At 44.4% G+C, this 18330-nt stretch overlaps 2 protein-coding genes across 2 annotated transcripts; one reads left to right on the top strand and one right to left on the bottom strand.

Moving 5' to 3' along the window:
* Positions 1 to 3618: 3618 nt before the first annotated feature.
* Positions 3619 to 5513, top strand: LOC124686501 (glycine cleavage system H protein 2, mitochondrial-like). The gene is made up of 4 exons (XM_047220433.1): positions 3619 to 3763; positions 4621 to 4709; positions 4867 to 5037; positions 5142 to 5513. The coding sequence occupies exons 1-4, from the start codon at positions 3676 to 3678 to the stop codon at positions 5268 to 5270; spliced, it is 477 nt and encodes a 158-aa protein (XP_047076389.1). The 5' UTR covers positions 3619 to 3675; the 3' UTR covers positions 5271 to 5513.
* A 724-nt stretch (positions 5514 to 6237) lies between these two features.
* On the bottom strand, positions 6238 to 9318 carry LOC124686502 (style cell-cycle inhibitor 1-A-like). The gene is made up of 4 exons (XM_047220434.1): positions 9201 to 9318; positions 8963 to 9094; positions 7616 to 7680; positions 6238 to 6650 (listed from the first exon to the last, which is right to left on the bottom strand). Exons 1-4 carry the CDS (start codon positions 9250 to 9252, stop codon positions 6423 to 6425), a joined length of 477 nt encoding a protein of 158 aa, XP_047076390.1. The 5' UTR covers positions 9253 to 9318; the 3' UTR covers positions 6238 to 6422.
* Positions 9319 to 18330: the final 9012 nt, after the last annotated feature.

The raw sequence follows: 18330 nt of genomic DNA on the forward strand, positions 1-18330 counted from the left end.
TAAATATTCGCAAATTTAGCGCGGGAAATGAGGAAGTTGTGCGCGGGAAAAGCGAAATCTCCGTTGCGTTACCAATTCCGAAGACAAGAAGATTTCCGGGCAGACGAACCCGGAAACAAGTAAAAGTTTTGAAGCTCTTCAAGATTCTCTTCGGATCCAAGCTGATGAAGTCGGAGGAATGATGAATCTCGGAGAACTTCGGGGGCTACTTGTTGTGGGTATACTTTATGGGTATATCAACGGCATGGCCTAGATCCGGCAAGCCCGAGTGGCCCATAGTTGGTGATGAGGCATGTGGCCCATCGGGCGGCCCAGTTGCTGTAGATCCTGAAGGATGAAGTCCAGCCCAGGAGCAGGAAGCCGGATCCCAACCGACCTACGAAGGAGGCCGGATCCGTGACGGCCCATGAAGTATCCGGATCCGGCACGTACTTAGGGGTAGGCGGATCCTTGACGTACACGGCAAGATTTTGTACCGTAGTTAGGCAACTTGTATTCCGGCTAGGACTCTCCGTGTAAACCCTAGATCCGAGCGCCTTTATAAGCCGGATCCCGGGAGCCCTGGAGGCACAACCACAACTCATTGTAACAACGCGAAAGCGCCCAGATAATTCCAGACAAGCAGCAGTAGGCCTTGCCATCGTGCAGGTGTTCCGAAACTGGGTAAATCGCGTACCACCGTCCCGTGTGCACTCCGCCCTATGGCCCCTACTTCTTCTCCCCCTCGTGAGGATCCCTCCTCCGAGGTACCGTCGAATAGGCAACGACAGTACTAAAAATAGATAGACCACTATTAACAAGATGTAGAACTACCCCTTTAATTAGTATGTCTGTTGACTTTTGCACGCTCAATAATTATGGCTAGCATATCAACCACTATATTAAATAACATGAGTGAATAATGGATCACCTTGTCTTAACCTTTTTTCGTCTCGAAGTATCTACTAACATCATCGTTAACTTTAATTGCAACACTTTCCTCTGAAAATAAAATTATGTATTAGAGCACGCCACTCATCAGTAAAATCTTTCATCTGAATGTTTGTTGAAGGAAAGACCATTTGGCCTTGTCATAAACTTTTTCAAAGTCAATATTTTAAAAAGATCACATCCATCTTTTTCGGATGTAACTCATGAACCAGTTTATGCAGGGTAACTACCTCATGAAGGATATTTCTTCTTTGCATGAGCGCAGTGTCTGAGATGGTCGCACTACATGATTGGCCACCGAATTTAGCCTAATAATTGTCATTTTTGTGAAAATCTTGTAGCAAATGTTAAGGAGACTGATAGGTGGATATTGTTGGATCATTTGTGCTTTGTCAACCTTTGGTAAAAAAATTATCTCACCGAAATTATAGCGAAATAGCTCGAGATGTCCTTCATGCAGACCACCGAACAACGCCATCGGATCTGATTTGGTTATCTCCTAGAAGTTTTGATAGAACTCTACCGAAAAACGGATTTTGTTGTGCTTCATTTGGAAAACATTTTTTTTATCTCATCCTCTCGAATAACACACGGTAAGATAGTCATCTTTCTCATCAAAAACTTGAGAAATGTCATCTACTCATGACTCATAGTAACTAGATTAGTATAACCATGTATGCATTGTTCATTAATTTTTTTTATTATTTACAAAATTGTAAAAAATGATTTCTGTTTTTTTTGCAAGTTCTTAGAAGGGAAAAAATCAACTGAAATACGTACTGGTTCGTATGAAATTTCTGCATTCCATACCATCCCTGGAGTTTCATGCTTTGATGACTAAGAGAAATTTTGCTTAGTGAGTCATAACTTGTAAAACTAGGCTTACGATGTGCAAATATGGATGTGCTGCCTCCGCGGACGGTTGCTATCTCAGTATGAATCATAACTGGTGACACTAGGCTTATGATGTGCAAATGTGACCATAAATTTCATAACAGCCAATCACTTTGGCTTCGGTTGCTATCTCAGCAGGTGAAGTGGTGAACCCACTTGTCTCGACTTCGGAGTATCCACATGTACTTTCTGAATTACTCTACTTTTGTGTTGTGAACCATGAAATGGTCCCTCTGGATCCACTCTTAACAGGAGTTAACAACCAGAGAGTAAATTCTGAGAAAGTGAAACAAAGAAGTTCGGCAAGCCATCATTGGTGCACCAAATTTGAGCAGTGACAATCACTCTCGGCTCTCGAGCACCACCAGTACACGTCTACACCCCATTTGAATATTTGAATCGCACGATCAGTTCTGGTTTCAGTGACTGGGAATCAAACTGTTCGGTATGGTTTGGTATATTCCTGGTTTCCAAACAGACATTGGGAAAACCGGAAAAACAATGTGGTGGGCTAGCTAGATCCCCTCACCAGCTCCCCGCTACCACTGTCGTCCGCATCGGCCACCAACCGCCGCTGATCGCAAGTCCGATCAGAGTCAGACCGCATTTCGCCATTTTGCGCCTGCGTTTGGTGATTGTTTACGCATTCCGATGCCCCAACCAAACCCACCATCTAATTCCAACCTGTGATCCGATTATGGAATCTTTGTGCGTTAGCTGGAGAGCCTCCAAGGCCACCAGGCTGGTAATTGATTAATTAATTATTAAATAAGCACCAGATGACTGCTGAGACATGCTATAACTTATGCTAAGCTCCTGCAGCAAAAAAAAAAAAATAGTAGTGCTTCGGCACTCACCTAGCAAACGTGATCTTACGTTTACATCCCTGCGAAGGTTGAGAATTTTAGATCTTGCAAGTTTGATGTATTCATTTTGGTTTTTTAGGGTATTTGTTCCGGTTACACATGCTACTACTCCCTCCGATCCATATTAAGTCAATTAATATGGATCGAGCGAGTACTTGTTACCTTTCTATAGGGTGTAAATGGTGTGGACCATTTTCGCTTCAAATCTACATCTACATATGGTGCGTACTTGTAAAAATCATTCGAAATGGATGGTGATATTGGTCAACCATATATCGGATCGATATGGTAGCGATTGTGGCATTTGATAATATTCAATGAATATGGATTATTCGACATTTTTTTACAGATTATCCAAAGTTTTTAAAGAAAATAGTGTTACGAAATTATCCTGACCCCAAATATCCAGACAACATAGTGTATGCTACTAGCACAGAACTTGATTTGTTGTATGAGCAAGTGTGTGGCTATAGTATACTATTGCAATCTTTCGCTCACGTTTTCGATCTGAGTCCTTCTCGAATACACTTCATATTCTTAATCCGATATAATTCACATTCACATTTACATCCGACCATTATACACCCCAATCCGAATCCGTTAAAAATTAAAAATATAATGAAATATCAATACTTTTTTTTTTGACACTGATGAAATATCAATACTTCTTTTTTGATAAGATGAAATATCAATACTTAATCTGATCCGGCCCGTCCTATCTCTCTGACAACCAACAAGGAAGTACAAGAAGGCCCAGGAGGGCCCAAAACCCTACCACGAAACAGAAATACCTTTGGCAATTTGCAAAGGGCCCCCACCCCCAGGCCACCAACCCCTCAAAACTTTTTGCAGCAAAAAGAGCAGAGCAGAGGAACCACCACCAAACCCAAGGAGAAACTCGGTGCGACAGAGGTGGGGCGGCGCCGAGCCAGCGAGCGAGCGATCCCTCCTCCACCTCCCTCCCCGCCGCCGTCGTCGCGTGATCATGGCCATGGCCACCTCCAGGTTGCTCTGGGCCTCCCGCGCCGCCTCCTACCTCAAGATCTCCACCTTCCCCAGGGCCTTCTCCACCGGTACATCACCTTGCCCCGCACCGTTTACTGTTCGTGCCTGTATCTCGTGACTCTTGCCGCGTGTGTCCCGGGATCACGGGTAGTTGGGGTTGGAACGGCGCGATCTTGTCCTCTGCGTCCCGCTAAGGGCCGATTTGGGGAGATTTAGTGGCGATTTCAGTAGTGACTCCGTTCCGTTGTGTGCCTCAGAGTTTATCCGGGAGATGAGATATATAGTGGGGTGTAATGCAAATGTTATTTTTTTCTGGTTGTTTTATTCCTGTTCCGGCGGCAGATTATACCTTCTCCGTAAAACAGGATCCGTGTTGAAGTTCAGCATTTTTGCCTGATTCGGTGGTGAAGTTCAACGTTTCTGCATCTGGATTTCCATTTTTGTGCTGATTTTAGTGGAGGGACGATTTCTGAGATTCAGGGTAGCGTGGTCTGATTTCTGTTGATGTGATTTTTGTTTGATGCATTTGAAAACCGCATAAGGAAAGATTGGCGAATACGCTATCCTTATTGGTGCAAAGTTTCAGAATGGTGTATGTAAAATGGTTTAGGACTCCATAGTCCACATAAAAGTTTCTGCAATAGGCTTGCGAAAGTTATTTCGAGAAAATGAATACAGATAAGGATCTGCTTACGCACTATCATATGCATGGAGTATGAAGTAGAGAAACTGATGGAATGAGCCCAAGAAAAAGTTTCTGTATAAATAGGCACCTGCCTTGTGTGCATAGTTCAGGGTGAACAGTAATTGGAATGCTTATGGAACTTTCTGTGTTCACTGTTGAACCCATTAACTGCATTGCTGTTTGCTGATGCTGCCACTCAGTATTTAACACGCCTTGTGCCATCTTTCTTGCCTTTTCCAGTGCTGAAGGATCTGAAATATGCGGAAACTCATGAATGGGTCAAGGTTGAGGGTGATTCGGCAACCGTTGGAATCACAGACCATGCCCAGGTTGATATACTGATGCATTTGACCCCTCTGAATAAATTCCCGTGTTAGACCTCTCATATGCTATAGGAGTATTTTTTGTTAATGCTTCATCCGGTACATGTGTGGAACTGTTCAGTCAGCCTATGCTTATGCTGATAGTGAGTTTTTGGGCCTCCAGGACCATTTGGGTGATGTTGTGTATGTGGAGCTGCCAGAAGTTGGCGCCTCTGTAACTCAGGGAAGCAACTTTGGTGCTGTCGAAAGTGTGAAGGCAACCAGTGACATAAACTCGCCAGTATCTGGAGAGGTCGTTGCAGTGAATGAAGAACTTCATGAAAAACCAGCATTGGTAAGTTTCAGCTCATGATAATTTGGCACTCTGTGAGCAAATCCTTCGTTGGTGATTGAAGTGCGGTATGACCTGTATGCTGGCTCTTCTTTTTTGCAACACAGGTCAACGGAAGTCCATATGAGGGCGGCTGGATTATCAAGGTCAAGGTCAGTGATGCAGGTGAGCTCAACTCGCTGATGGATGACGAGAAGTACTCGAAATTCTGCGAGGAAGAGGACAGCAAGCATTGAGCAATGTTGGTGGCTTCTAAACATGGAGAATCTACGCTTCGAGCCTTGTAGATGTTTTTCATGTGCTGTTGGGCATGACACTTCCTACCACCTGCTGTCTCAGCCCAGAAAGGAGCAGAACATGGAATAAATGGCATTTGCCTACCCTAGAAGGGCTTGCAAGATCCAAAATCTGTATATGACTTGAGTTCATTTGTTTTACTGCGATCGTTTCGTCCCAAATTTTAGCTCTGTTTTGACCAATTGGTATTCAATAATCTTTCTGCATGCTGATGATAGTCATCTGCTATATGGTCAGGATAGTGCCTAAACTGTGGCAAACTTCAAAAAATTCAGAGACGATGCTACAGCAGACCAATCCATATAAGCGTTAAAAGTCTTAAAAAATCAGCATCATAGATCTCCTTCAGTCCTAAACTACTGTCATGTTCTTTTTACACCACGCAAAGCAATAATTTTACCAAGTCCTGCTAATATGCTAGCATAAAAGATGTTACTTATTAGCGTTGAAACTTGCCATGACGAATCAATTCATGTCATCCTGTGTTATATGAGGTATTAACAAATCATGCTGGCCGAAATTGAAGAGCTTAGACTCGGCATATCTACCTATAGTTTGGACCAACAATATTATGTAAGTGGTTAATGGCCAATTGCATCTGCAATGGCAAGACAATGAGTGACATGGTGAAAATGTGTTCCAGCCATGAACTGTTCAGATCAGGCAAACAATCATAAAAACAGTCTTTGGCACTAATCGTAGTGATGAAATATCAGGCACAGCCAACATATCAAAATATAGTTTGACGGCTGAGTAACATATCAAACTTGCAACATATAGCCTTGTTGAGAATGTATAAGCAAAGCAATGGAGAATCAAGCGATATAATTGGCAACACAAGATTCTTTTACGGAAGCGCAGCATAAAAGATCAGAAGAACATGGACATGGTGGTGGGCCAATAACCTGGATATCAGGACACGTCTAAAACAAAATTAAAATCAATACCAAACTACTATTCATACAGGTTTAGATCAGAATCCTAAAAGATGAAAAAGAAAGTGCAGCTGGTATTTGGCATTGGAGCTTCATCAAGAAACTGCACAAAACAAGGCACCCAGCCTACAGGCCACGAGGAGGAAGATTCTTTTCTCACGCCTTGATGTTCCATTTGTGCGCTGATCGTGGCCCAGTTGTAATGCCCTCGTAGTATTGTGATGGCAACTTTCCCTTGTTCCATTGCTTCACAAACTTGAGGAAGATATCGCGAGCAGACTCTGAAGAAAGATCAGAGAAATATTTGCCCTTTTCTTCCTTCAACCATTTGGCGAACTCATTGCTCTTTGCAAAGTAGTCATCTTTGGATATTTCTTTGAAATCCTGTTTTGACAAGAAAAAAAAATGAAAGTCATGTCAATCGCTTCTGCTTTGGCAAGGATATATGCACCTAACAGGCACATTCAAATAAGGAGTAAATCTGTTGCACACTTTTTCAACAGTCTACTACTTTTGATTAATTAGAGTGAAATGAGATGCAACTAACATCATACTCTAGTCTGTAGGTGCACAAATTATGGTTCTCACAATTCATTCAGGGGTGTAGATACTACAATCCTTTCATTACGGATATAAAAATAGCAGGGAATAAGGCAAAAACTGTTAAATGGCCCCAACAGATTGTGTGCTGCTATTACTCTAGGTGCACAAATTATTATGGTTCTCAAGATCCATCAAGGGGTGTAAATACTACAATCCTTTCACCACAAACTTAAAAGTAGCAGGGAATAAGGAAATAACCATTAAAAAAAGCTAAAGCACCTAACTTACTATTCAGCCTCAATATATCTTGTGCTGCTATACAGCCTTCAGATGCGAAATAAAATCTGGCAAGTTTCAATGGAAATCCATTGTCCAGGACAACAGCCTTACATTTTAGTTATGACAACTTTCGAAATTTACAATATCTTAGCCCGAAACATTTACCTGGAAAGGGGCCGGTTCAGTTGTAAGAATGCTTCAATGACACCTTAAAAAACATGGTTGGGACAGTTTTTCCAGTTAGGTTGATACATTGGTTTGGAGGTGATTCTCTTATTTAATTGAGCATACTAGCTGTGCTTTTTAATGGTTTTGCCAAAACACATTTGCTCAGCCCTACTTCATCTGGTTCTGTTCAGGAATATTCAATATTGTCCATTCCATTATCAGACCTTTGCAAACGTTCAAGCTTCTACAAATATTCATCTATGGAAAAGGACTACCATGGATCTAACAGGACCAGATACTTAATTGATCACATGCAAACTGCTTGATACTTCGATAAAACAACCGTCTAGAGAACTCACAGGATCCTTGTCTTTTCGCTTGCTCTTCTCCTTCTCCTTGGAACGCTTCTCCTTGGAATCCCTCTCTGTCAAGACACAAATACAGAGTCACATACACATCATCATCAAATGAATCTAACACCATATGTATATGATCAAGATGAAACAAATGCACGCCTATTTTGGCACTATGAAAAGAGTAGCATTTTCTCAGTTCATAGTGCATATAAGCTTAGTTTACATCATCGTTTGTTACATACTCCCAATGGTCAAGCCAGTTGTAGTTTGGGTGGAAATAGGAAAATATGGAGTCTATCTGGAGCGCCCTTGTTCCCCCTAGACAAGGTTTTTGCTTAGGAACTTGCTACTGAAAGCCTTGCAGTGCAGGAAAACCGATGGATATTCGCAAGGTCCAGTTGTGGTTTGGGTGGAAATAGGAAAATATGGATTCTATCTGGAGCACCCTTGTCCCCCCTAGAGAACTTGCAACTGAAAGCCTTGCACTGCAGGAAAACCAATGGAGAAGGAATATGGACACAAACCCAACTTGCAATATTTTTGGTTTGAGAGTGAGGACAATCATCATGCGGTGATTTATCGCACTAAACCCCGTGCTGTTACGTTTGCGCTTAGGACTGTTCGGAGTTTACCACTGAAGGGAATTTTCTGAATAGTGGTCTGGATTGGTTCCTTTCTCTCCTGCCAAAACGGATGATCATGCACACGCCAAGAAATTTATTGCTCCAATTCTCAGTGATGGCAAGGCAATTATTTTGGCTTCAATACTTTAAAAAATTTATACAAAATTATGCTGTCTCCTTGAACTGCCTTGGCACTCCTTCCAAGTTATAATCGAAAAGTTAAATCTCCTATCCACCACCACTTGCTTGCCTGAGCAGAAGGCCAGTAATGAATCATTTGATGAGGCCCGGACCTCACCTCCTTTTTGTCAGGCAAAAATAAATGCTGATGCTAGTTCTGAATTGATGGGTGCTTCTGCTAGTATAGGTGCAATTGTTAGAGATTGTGCAGGTGTGACAATACTGTCGGCTTGGATTTTTTTGGGGCCACTGTCTGAGCGTTGAATCGGCCGAGTTGATGGCTTGTGTTCATGGTCTGAAGGTGAGTCTGGTTGCTTTTTTTCAGGAGATAAATTTTGTCAAGATTAAAAGTTCGCTTACTGGTGAGTTAGCTCCTTCCTGTGTATAGGAGTAGATCATACTAGATAATAATAACGCAGATTAAGATTACGCAGGTGGAACTAACTTAAGCATGCTTTTTTCCACTGTAAAATAACCTAGGCATGGTTTCATTCAGTTGGAGAGAACAGCAAGTAATGCAGGTCCCAGAGGCAAAAGAAAACCCTACCTTTGTCTTTGCCCCTGTCGCCGTGCTTCTTCCTCCTCCTCCTCCTCTCCTCGTCCTCGTCGCTGCCTCGGCTGCTCCTCCTGCTCTCCTTCTTGTCCCGCCTCTTCTTCCGCTCCCTCTCCTCTTCCTCCCCTGAGCAAGCAAATCAACAAGCAGAGCAGACCAAGGAAAGGAATCAGCACACGCGCGGAAACGGAGGAAGGGGCCGGTCGACTGGGGCGACAAGAAAATTGGGCACCTGAGGAGGCGGAGGAACGGCGCTTCCTCGACTTGCCCTCGCCGCTGCCCATCGTCGCCGCCGGCCTTCTGTTCTCCTTCTCCGCCTCCGAGCGATGGGAACGAATAAAACACGCACACCGCCTTTCCTGAGGGTGTGTTGGGTCCAGGGAGAAATGAGGCCTTTATACTCAAAGCCCACCGTTACATCTCGGCCCAGTAAATTACCAGCTGGATCCTCTTCCATCGTGATCAACCTCACCCAGTAAACTATGCAACGTTTTGCAAAAAGAAAAGCCCCTAAAAATCCTAATTCCGTTTTCAAAGCCTAGACACTCAGTAATGGGACCCACAGATCAACCTCACCCACCTACATCATCTCCACTCTCTTCCTCTTCCCCACCTAAGTCCACCCGCACGCCGCCACCATTCTTACTCCGCTTGTGCAGCGCCGCCTCGTAGCGCTCGTGTAGCCCCAACCAGACCTGCGCCTCCCCTAGGCTCAGTTGCTGCACCTCTTCTCTCCTGCTGAATCCACTACGGGATCGACGTCGAGCAGTGCGGCATAGCGATCCGACCAGAGGCAACTAGGGAGAACGGGGATGGTCGTACCGTCGTGGTTGCCTTCCCCTTGAGCCGGCGTAGGGAGCAAGTCATTCATCCACGACGAGCTGGGCAGCCTCCGTGTGTTCATGCAGGTGCGCGCTCGCCGTCCTCCCCTCCATGCGCGCCCACCGCTCGCAAGGTTCTCTCCACTGCTGCTCATGGTGGCAGCGCGACACAGTGGGCGGCGACACTGAATGCCCTAGAGCAGCGCTTGGAGAGGTGTCGGCCCAGAGCGGCTTTGGTAGAAGTAGATGCGTGTGCGACAATGTGTGTCGGCGACTGTTGGAGATATGCCCAAGAGGCAATAATAAAGTGGTTATTATATATCTTTATGTTTATGATAAATGTTTGAATACCATGCTATAATTTGTATTAACCGAAACATTGATACATGTGTGTTATGTAAACAACAAGGAGTCCCTAGTAAGCCTCTTGTATAACTAGCTTGTTGATTAATAGATGATCATAGTTTCATGATCATGAACATTGGATGTTATTAATAACAAGGTTATGTCATTGATGAATGATGTAATGGACACACCCAATTAAGCGTAGCATAAGATCACGTCATTAAGTTCATTTGATATAAGCTTTCGTTACATAGTTACCTAGTCATTCGACCATGAGATCATGTAAATCACTTATGCCGGAAGGGTACTTTGATTACATCAAACGCCACTGCGTAAATGGGTGTTTATAAAGGTGGGATTAAGTATTCGGAAAGTATGAGTTGGGGCATATGGATCAAGAGGGGGATATTGTCCATCCCGATGACGGATAGATACAAGCATATGAATGGTTCATAAGAGATGACATACCACGGTACGAGTAAAGAGTACTTGTCGGAGACGAGGTTGAACAAGGTATAGAGATACCGATGATCAAACCTCGGACAAGTAAAATATCGCGTGACAAAAGGAATCAGTATCATATGTAAATGGTTCAATCGATCACTAAGTCATCGTTGAATATGTGGGAGCCATTATGGATCTCCAGATCCCGCTATTGGTTATTGGTTGGAGAGAAGTCTCAACCATGTCTGCATAGTTCACGAACCGTAGGGTGACACACTTAAGGTTTGATGTCGTTTAAGTAGATATGGAATATGGAATGGAGTTCGAAGTTTTGTTCGGAGTCTCGGATGGGATCCAGGACATCACGAGGAGGTCCGGAATGGTCCGGAGAATAAGATTCATATATAGGAAATCATTTTCTAAGTTTGAAAATAATCCGGTGCATTTATGGAAGGTTCTAAAAGGTTCTAGAAAAGCCTGGAAGAAATCACCATGAAATCACCTCCGGGACTCCACCTAGCATGGCCGGCCAACCAAGGGGTGGAGGAGTCCCAGGTGGACTCCGCCATAGGTGGCCGGCCACCCCCCCAAGGAAGGGGTGGGAGTCCCACCTTGAGTAGGAGTCCCACCTTGGGTAGGTTTCGTCCTTATGGCAAGTTTTGAGTTGGGGTCTTATTCGAAGACTTTGAGTCAAACTCTTGGGGGATTCCACCTATATAATGAGGAGCAAGGGGAGGGGGGCGGCTGAAAGAACATCTCTCATAATATGTTTTGTGTGTTTGATATCAATGTATGTGATACTCTAATGTTTGATGAAGTGGTGCAGGAATTATATAGATACATGAATAAGAGTGACTTGTGTGGAAAAACGAGTCAAGAGAAAGCTGAAAAGGATTCACCAGGCCGGATAATCCGGGCCGGATATTTCCAAAATATCCGGCCCCCCAATTTTGGCTAAGGACTCGAGGCAATGTGGCTCAGTACTTCCCTGGACATGGGCCGGATTATTGGCCGGACATTTGGCCGGAATTACCCCAGGGCCGGATAATCCAGGCCGGATATTTGTGAAATATCCGGCCCCCAAAATTTGGCTAAGGACCAGAGACGACGCGGCTCAGTAAGGCCCTGGACATGGGCCGGACTTTTGGCCGGATTTTTCCCAGGCCGGATTTTTCCGGGGGGGCGGATTATCCGACCCCAACTCAGGCCGGATTATCCGGCCCTCGAATGCCACCAACGGCTGGATTTTGAGAGGGGGTATTTATACCCCCCCTTCTCCTACCTTCCTCCTTGTTCAATCATTGAAGAAATTCTGTCAAGCCTCACCACCATTAGAGCCACCTCAAGAACTCAAGATTTGTAAGATCTCCTCCCTCACCCAACCAAAGCTCTTGATCTTTGGAGATTTGAAGGAGAAGACACCGATCTACATCCTCACCGAAGCGATTTACATTTTGTAATGTCCCAGGTTTAGAGACAAACGAGGGGTAGATTTTAGAAAGGGATGTGCATTGCATAGTAAATTCTGGGAAAATTTCGCGCTTTTAAACAAAAACTGCATCGAAGGGGGACAAGTTTCTCTCTCGACACCTTACAGGGTTAGGGTTTCGAGAGTGCGACAAACTTGCATCTCATTTCACTAGTCTAGGGTTTTGAGAAGAGAGGGGAGAGTTTGCATGATTGAATTTTAAATAATATGACATGGTTGAATGCAAACCAAGGTTGAATTTGAATTTCAAATTCAAATATTAAATAATTACCCTAAATAATTCAGTTGAGGAAATTCATTAAGTAAATAATCAATAATAAACAAGATGAACAATTATAATAAAGTAAAGCTCATTAGAGAAAACTTTGAGCTTTATTGATCATCACACAAATTACAAAGTCATTACAATATTCATAAGTGAAATAAAAGAATAATACAACACATTACATAAATGGGCAGAATAGAAAAAAAGGAAAATAAAGAAAAATTACAAGTTAATAATCCTAGTCTAGATTCTACAAGATCATCTTCACTTGATCTTGGATTTGATGAATTCCATGTCCATTTTTGCTCAATTGATGATCCCTGCACAAAACAAAGCAAAAACAGAAGTAAGCCAAGTGGCAAAGCCACCTGGCAGGTTAAAAAATAAAGCAAATGAAGGGGATATGATCAGGCTGACGAGCTGATCCTCTCCAAGCCAAGTTCCAGGTTCAGGTGCACAGCACATGACATCACACACACACAGCCTGCTCACAGGGCTGTGTGCATGCTGCACACACACACAGTGAGTCACTAAGGTGACAAGCAAGAGCTGTCGACCAGGGAGAGCCAGTGAGCACCATATAAAACCTTTTCATAGCCAAACCCTAGCCATTTGCTCCATTCATCGACAGGCAGCAGTGGTAAGTTACCAAGAACACCAAGAACAGTTAGAACAAGAAGAACATCCAGTGCTGTTCCATCTATTCAACCTCACCACTGAATCAAAACAAGATCACCAGGAGGAGCAGGGCAAGTAAATCAACCACAAGAACAACACAGAAGCAATCCTCTACACCAACACTCATTTTCTAGGAGCTGGAGTGAGGTATAAACAAGATCAACCTGAGCAAAACTTTGTTTTGCTCATAAATAAGCATGTGCATAACATATACACAAGCCAGAGGGTGTGGTTACCCTGTGTGAATCATCATTTGGTGATCAAACCATGGCAAAAAGGGAATTAAGCCAGAAGAAATCATCCCAGGGAAGAAATGGTCAAACCACTGTATTAACACTGAGGTAAACCAAAGCATCCAGCAAGGGAAAGATTCACAGCTAGCCTACCCAACTCACCTAGCACTACATGGTTGGCTAACCATCAGACAGATAGGCACTTGTGCCTAATCTAGTTTGTCAACAGCAAAGAATACTGGAAATCCAACAAGGATTGCCCAGAGATGTATTCACCAAGCCACAACTAGCCATAGAAAAGGGGAGCTACCCTTGGAAGCATCACAAGTCGCTGCCGTGGCTACCTCAACCCACAAGCCAACACTTAGAACCACCACATCATCACCGTAAAGGTTCGGTAGTGGGCTAGGGTACCCAACCGATGGTTGGCATCCAGCTAGCCCTAACAAATTCATTGAAATGATCATCACTGAATCACAGTTCACATCATTTATCCATCTAATCAAGCAAGGACAAACAGATAAATGAAACAGACAAGCAATTGATGCACCAGGGTCTTGCAAATGATCAAATGGATCATGACAGGCATCAATTGATGCTTAAGCAAGCAACAGCACACATCAGGCCAAGCCTGTGTGATACACACACAGCATAGAGTGAGCAACAGTGAGGCACAGACACCAAAGAGCAGCTGTTGCAAGCAACTGGTGATCATATGAACACCAGAAGCTTGCTAGAGCATGCTACTGCATGCTAGAACTCATTCTAAGCAATTAACACATGAACAGATAACTAAATAACTGAACAATTGTATCACAGATAAGGGCATCAGGCATTATAATTGTATCCAGAAGCACTCCATCAAGTGATGGAGTTGATAATGCAACAGATAGGCTCAAATGAGCATGTCCATGAATTGAAGCACAGATAGGATCTCATCAGAGGCACTGGCACTTGCAAATATGCAAGGATTAACTACAACAATCAAGCCAGGGACAGAATTAAGCACACACAGTATGCCCAAGTGACAGTAAAAATAATAGGAGCATGCCAGTAGGCCATGAGCATCACTGGATGCTCATGAGCGATCACAGGAGGGCCACAGCCAGAGATTGCAATGAACAGAAATAGCTAGGAAGCACAGAAGAATGGTAGTAACAGCACAATAAGCAGCATACGCATAGCTGTAGAGCAAGCACATTAGCTAGAACCATGGCCAATGCACCGCAGCAGACGACAACTACACAAAGATAGCAGAGCATACGCACAAGCTAGCAAGTCGCAGCAGCGCATCGGCACGGCCAACATCTCCACATGGGGGATGAGGCCAGTGGCCAAGCTAGACGAAGGGACAGAGAAGCGAGAGAACAAGTAGCAGAGAAGGACGGAGGAGATGAGCACTTACTGGTGAGCGGAGAGAAGCTCGGCCATGGCGGCTACGGCGGCACGCGCCGGAGCACGGTGGCGCCAGGCCAAGCCGGTGCCACGGCAGTTCGCGCACACGGAGGCGAATCCACGGCAGCGCCGTGACGCCAGGGACGTCGGCGGCGACGAATCGCCGCGGAACTCCACGGTAGACGAGCAGAGGCGAAGGGGGCGCGTCGAGGAAGCGGCGAGCTACGCATCGACGCGGTGGATCTGAATCGCCGTCGAGTGGCGGTTCAGATGCGCCACATCTCGCCGGCGGCGATGGCCGGAATCGGCCGGAGAAAATCGTCGAAGGCGGCGGCGACACGGGAGTCGCCAGAGCTCAGAGGATTAGGGTTAGCGCGTGCGCGAGAGGAAGGGGACGGGTGCGTCCGACCGAGCCGGACGAGCGGCTCGGGTTAGGGTTAACCCGCTGGGCCACCCTGACAGGTGGGCCCAGGGGCAAATATGTCTTCTCATAATTACATTAAATACAGAAACTTTGGAATTTTAAAAAAAATGATTGATAGCTCTAAAAAAATAATTAAAAATATGAAAATAGATCAGCATAAAATTCTCTATCCAAATAAAATATCAAAGAGAATTTTTGAAGGCAATGAAGAATAAGTCTTAATTTGATGAATTAAAATAATGGTTTAAAGCACACATATTATTTTCAATAATGAAAATAGTCCAATAATGCATTTGGACTTTAAAAACACCTTGACAACATTTCAAGGTTGTATTTTACTTTAAATCAAGTATCCCCAAATGATTCTTAGTATTAACCTCTTACATAAAATAATAACGACATCGGAAGGGGGAAACAAACCCTAAAAAAGGAATCATGCATAATTGCTTCTTTAACCATTGCCCTTATCGGACAATGATGCTATTTTTCAGAACAAGAGGACAAGGGTCAGTCCACACCTTCCAACTGCAGAACTTTGCAGTGTTCGAGCAAGTTCATCGCTTGCTCATGTCATTTGAGTATTTTTACCAAATTACTTGCAAAATACTATATTTATCACTATTGCATGAAAAACAAAACCACTATTTTCATAACTATGAATATGACTATGTGGTGGGCAATGGAACCATGGATTGTGTTGGTATGGTGGAGGTTCCATTGCACGGGTTTATATCCATCTAGGATTAAACAACAAATGTCGCCAAGTGATTCTTGTGCCGTAATACCCGTGTTAACCATAAGATCCGGAGTGGGACGGAGTAGTCAAAAGTGTTTCCACCTCTCGTTCATCAACGGATGCGCTTTACCGTAGACACTTGTATCCGTCGGGGCAAGCGGTTGGTCGGGGAAGCCTTAAGTCCCCACGGCATAGTCCGTAGACACTTGTCGCTCGAAGTGCAAGCGGTTGGTTGGGGAAGCCTTAAGTCCCCACGGTATTGCGGTCTATGATGGGTTGCAGCTACCGGCGAAGGAGTTTGGTTCGATCCCAAACTGTCGTCGTGGTCGGGGTCCACCCGTGAGTGGGAATAATGGGACCGACGAGGACCCAGGGTCGGGGCATGCAACAAAGGGTGGGTGTTCGAGGTAGCGGAGGAACATGATTGGCTAGACCTTATACCGGGCCTCACACCTAAGGAAGTGTGGACGGGAAAGCTGCCCGGTTGGCACCAAGGTTAAGATCTCTTATGGGTAAAGCAACACACCTCTGCGAGTGTAAGAACCGTGACCTGTCACTCCTCGTTCGGGATTGAGGAACTGCGAACGCGGCCGGAAAGGAGCTCCATGAAGTTCTAGTAAACCGGTGAAGGCTGACGGACATAGCTCTTTGAAATAAAAGCAATCTCTTGAAGAAATGATTATCAAAACTTGCATTGGTATTAGACTTTCTGGTCTAATATCGTAGCTAGTGCATTAAACACCTCTTATCTATAATGAACTTGTTGAGTACGCTCGTACTCATACCACTCTTAAACCCCATGCTTAGATTGTCTGAATCGTCCGGAGGAGGACTACGACAAGCAATGATGGAGCCGAGATCATCGGCTACGAGGAACCGGACCTCTCGGGAGGAGTGGAAGGCGTAGACTACATCATCGTCTACGGATCCGGGAGGCTTCCGGAGGAGAACAAGCCTAGAGATATCTCGAGGAGTAGTAGTAGCCGAGCAGCACAAACTCTTACCATGTAGCTGCTCGATTAAATAAATGTTTAGTTTAATGAGACTATGGTATTGTAAGTTAAGTTGGGTTCGCCTCGAACCCAGGAGTTATCCTCTCAGGACCCAAGAGGAGCTCCGGGACGACTTGTGTATGTTAATTGTAATAATATGTGAATGAGTTATGGACCCTGCTATGTTCTGTTGTACTACTACGAGGGATGTAATATTTGCGGAATGGTACTTCGCGAATGTTATATCAACGGCCGGCATACTACAACATGCGGTGGTATGCGGTGGTCACCACAGGTTGGTATCGAGCAAAAGCTTTGACCTTAGGTTGGAACCTAGTAATTGGGACCAAACGTTAGGAGTCAAATAGGATTAGTAAAGAATTCTCTAAAAATATGGTGTATATTCAATTGAGAATACAACAATCATATCTTTTAGTGCGATAATTCTTTATTATCTCTATTATGATGTATTATTACTAATCTTATAATCTTTCTATTTCTACAGCCAACATGGCAAGTTCACGACCGGGAAGAAACGTGAAAGTTATGGATTCCACACTGAACGAATACCAAGGAGGACTTGCTGATATCCTACGAGCCATGTTATTGGAATTTGGGTGTGATCCCCAGATTCCAGTAAAGAAGTACATGTTCTATGATGGACCGGTGTTGGCCAAGTGCAGAGTAGGACTGCGACTTCCCGAATCTTTGGGAATGAGCGTAGTCATGCCAGCTGGAGAAGCTAGGACAACCAATACAGCCTATCATATAGCTGTTATGAGAGCCATAACCGACATACGGGAACATAAGACAAAAGAGCTTATGGATTCCGAGTTTTCCCATATTCCTCATAATCAGGAGGAAGAAGATCCCCTGCTCAACCACTACAAATACGCCAAACGCAAACCCATAGCAGGGGCAAAATATATGGATAATAGCCGTAACTTCATATCATTACTCTTTCAGCTGAACCATCATCTGATAGGAGCAATTGATACGATGCTTGAGGAATTTACTGAACCCAAGGAGGAGAGTAGGGGGAAAGAACCTATGGAGAATGTAGTTCACACACCAGTTTACTCAGCTGGTGACTACATCAGTTTTGATCCACTTGCACGTGAACCTACACCTGCTACACCTGGGAACTATTTGGGTAGTTCCTATGGGGGATACGAAGGCGGCGAGGAATCCGGAAACAACCAGCGTTCCGAGACTCCAATCGAGAATTCCAGGGGTTGGCGTTGGGGAGATGATACTGGAACCCATAGTACTACTGAGTATTATGATGGAGAGATGAATGATGACGCAACAACCCGGAACCGAGGCTATCCTAGTAATGAAGGAGTGGATGGAGGATATCCGACACAGGGTTGAGTCGGGTATGGGTTTTGGTAACCCTTATGGTGGGACTACAGGAGAGTACACCCGATGGGTGGACTATGATGCACTCAACGATCGGTTTGTGAACACCGATTTCTCCTTAGGATCATCATCGGATTCGGATTACAAGCCAACGGGGAGACCTTATGTTCCGGGGTCT

The sequence above is a fragment of the Lolium rigidum genome, chromosome 2 (genome assembly GCF_022539505.1).
Source record: "Lolium rigidum isolate FL_2022 chromosome 2, APGP_CSIRO_Lrig_0.1, whole genome shotgun sequence".
NCBI lineage: Eukaryota > Viridiplantae > Streptophyta > Magnoliopsida > Poales > Poaceae > Lolium > Lolium rigidum.